General features: G+C 43.8%; 1 protein-coding gene across 1 annotated transcript; it reads right to left on the bottom strand.

Moving 5' to 3' along the window:
• Positions 1–340: 340 nt before the first annotated feature.
• Positions 341–2419, bottom strand: LOC136863542 (leucine-rich repeat neuronal protein 1-like). The gene has a single exon (XM_067139927.2). The coding sequence runs from the start codon at positions 2417–2419 to the stop codon at positions 341–343; it is 2079 nt and encodes a 692-aa protein (XP_066996028.1).
• Positions 2420–3010: the final 591 nt, after the last annotated feature.

Below are 3010 nucleotides of genomic sequence, written 5' to 3'. Positions count from 1 at the left end.
CGCCCAATGTAAGTGATCCACCAATTGTAGGCCTGAATGATTATTTAGTATTTTACACAGAAACAACCATGATATATCTACCACATCTAGTAACTTATTCAAGCACACGACAGGAACCTAATGAAAGCAAATATAACCAATTATATAATTAGATTTCACTGAATTATATAAAGAGCTAATTAACAATGAAGCAAACGTTTAGCCAACATAATTATATAGCACTGACACACAGAAAATGAACTGTAATATTCATCCAATAAAGAAGACGATGATACGTTAGGCATTCGCTAACTAGGCCGTGTTACGTGACGCGAAGGCTGTACCGTAGAAGAACAGCATGTCACGCGTAACCCATGAGGTTGCTCTCAGTATTATGATCAGGGAACAAGGCATCGTCTGTCAGGTTGATATAAGTGATGAAGGCCATGTCGGAATGTGTTGATGAAGACTGCAGGATGGACCTACCAGAATAGCCGGAGTCACTTTTACGTATTTGGGCTTGTTGCTGGAGCCGGAGCCGCTGTCGCCAGCATTTCAACCCACAGAACCCAAGGCACGATGCCACTAGAATACCAATCACAACGCTCACAAGAATAGCACTTAGATAACTTCTTTCGATTCCAAGAGTAAGTAGGAAGTCTTCTTCACGCGTCGTCACTGATGTCGTAGAGATAACTATCACATACTCTTCACGCTGCATACAAAGAGAAAAAGTGTAAGTAACTCCAGGCTTTAGTCCATGCACGGTGTATGAATGCATTTTAAGTCCCACTGAGAAAGTAACAGACTGTGGAGTAGATTTTTTCGTGTCTCCAGAACCGTCACCACTACCTATTTCTTCATACTTAAGCATGTAGTTATTAGAAATGGAACTTGACATATTCCAGGATAACGTCACAAATGTCGACGTCACGGTTAGTGGGAAGAGTTTAACATTAATATCACGTACCTCAAGTGTGACTATTCGTGTGTCAACACCAACTGAATTTCGAGCAACACATGTGTATGATCCTGAATCCTCATGATGTAAATAATGAATGGTCAGAGTGTGATCAGCAACACAAAATCTTCCAGTGCACTGGCCATTATAAAGTCTTTCACTGTTCTTAGAATACCAATTTACCTTGATGTCAACAGAACCAAGCGCTCGACAGTGGAAGGAGACATTGTTTCCAATGGTATCGTGGTAGGCAGTTGGAAATAGGGGAATGATATAAGGCGCACAGCTGTTAGTAGATTCTGGAAGATGAAAAAGTGCTGTGTAGTTTGACCCCTCTCTCTCGGAGCAGAAGACTTCTTCTTTAGTTCGATTCTTTAGCCATAACAAACTGCAATGGCAAGCAAAACTGTTGTTTGTGACATGAAGCTCGGATATTTTAGGGACTGCTTGAAGTATTTCAGGCTCAAGAGTGAATAATGCATTGTTCGATAAGTCCAGCACCCGAAGATTAGGTACATTAACTAAACTTTGGGGGTGTAGATAGGTTAGGCTAGGATTGCCACGAATCTGCAACTGTTCAAGGTCCAAGAGGTTGAGGAATGCCTCACGATGAACTAGATGGAGACTTTTGTGATATGAGATGCTAAGTGATGTCACTGCCAAGCCTACAACAGAACCTGCAGAGAGCACGTGGAATGGGTTGCTGTCCAGAATGAGGTGTCTCATATGACCTAGACGCTTCAAAGCAGTGTTAGGCACACGACGCAAGGCATTATGTCCCAAGTTAAGTTCCACAGATATATTAATTGCTTCAAAAGCACTGTCCTCAAGACGCATAATATGATTATCAGATAAATCCAGCACTAGTAGATTGTGAGAAAATACGTAATTTGGAACACGAGAAAGCCCATTGTTGCCCAGGTATACTTCCTCGAGTTTAGGATTGTCAGCAAAATAGTGGGCTTTCAGTACAGTTAGTTTGTTATGACTTAAATCAAGCACTTTTAGTCCAGGAAGTAGAAATGCTGAAGGTGATATTGTGTGTAAACCGTTATTGGATATGTTGAGGTAGGTCAATTCTGGAAAGTCCCGAAAAGCGTAAGACTGAAGGATATGCAGATTATTCCCGCTGAGATCCAAGTACTTTAACTTGGGCAAAGTCTTACCTGTTCCCGCTACTTCGTTTATACCGTTCCCTTCAAGGTCAAGTACTAGTAAGCCCGGCAATCGTCGGAGAATGAAGAAATCCACACGACGGACAGTTGTGTTGGAGAAACGAAGAACTTCAACAGTATTACTGACTTGTGATACGGCTAAGAACTCGGCTTGCGTTACTCCAGAACAGGTGACGGCTTTGGCACGACGTTTCAGGAGCGGATCCTCACCACTGCGGCACACGCACAAATCAGGACATGTCGGTTCCAGGGCAGCCGCCACCCATGCAGCTAGCAGGAAAAGCGGCCAGGCCAGCACGGCCATGCTCATGTACCTCGCTCGCTCTTGACTCACGTGGTATCTGCTGCCATCGTGACGCGGTCACCTCGCAACACGGAGCCGGGAAGACCGCCGGAGACGGACTGCACGCACTGGGGACACCGGCTCACCGACTGAACGCCGATAATAACCGCGCCTGCGCGACGCCAACCAGGGTGGGGGAGGCGCCACCCAGAGAAGCCTGCCCCCAGAGATGCAACAAGTTCCACTGTCACTCGACACCCGAATTACCTTTTTATTTCAATATAGAAACCAGTGAAAATTATAGGCCACAAGCGGCTATGATCCCTTGCAATAAAAGTTTCTAACACATTGTTTGGAGAAAATCATTAGAGCACTATAAAATCTTCGATCAATCAGTATCATATTTCGCAACCAGGTGAAGTTCGGTTGCATGGAGTTTACCATATTTTATTCGTAGTGTATTGATTCACCAGTCCAACGCTAGGTCTACTGTTATTTCGTCATTTTTATGGAGATTTGGCTCCTTTACTTCTGGTGTACAGAGAAACAGAAAATCGAATGAAGGTAGAGTCATTGACTATATGTTCATAAGCATATTCCCATTTCAGTCAT

Source organism: Anabrus simplex, chromosome 2, assembly GCF_040414725.1.
Source record: "Anabrus simplex isolate iqAnaSimp1 chromosome 2, ASM4041472v1, whole genome shotgun sequence".
Lineage (NCBI taxonomy): Eukaryota > Metazoa > Arthropoda > Insecta > Orthoptera > Tettigoniidae > Anabrus > Anabrus simplex.
Note: the sequence above shows the minus strand (reverse complement) of the source record. Positions and strands in the feature narration are given on the sequence as shown.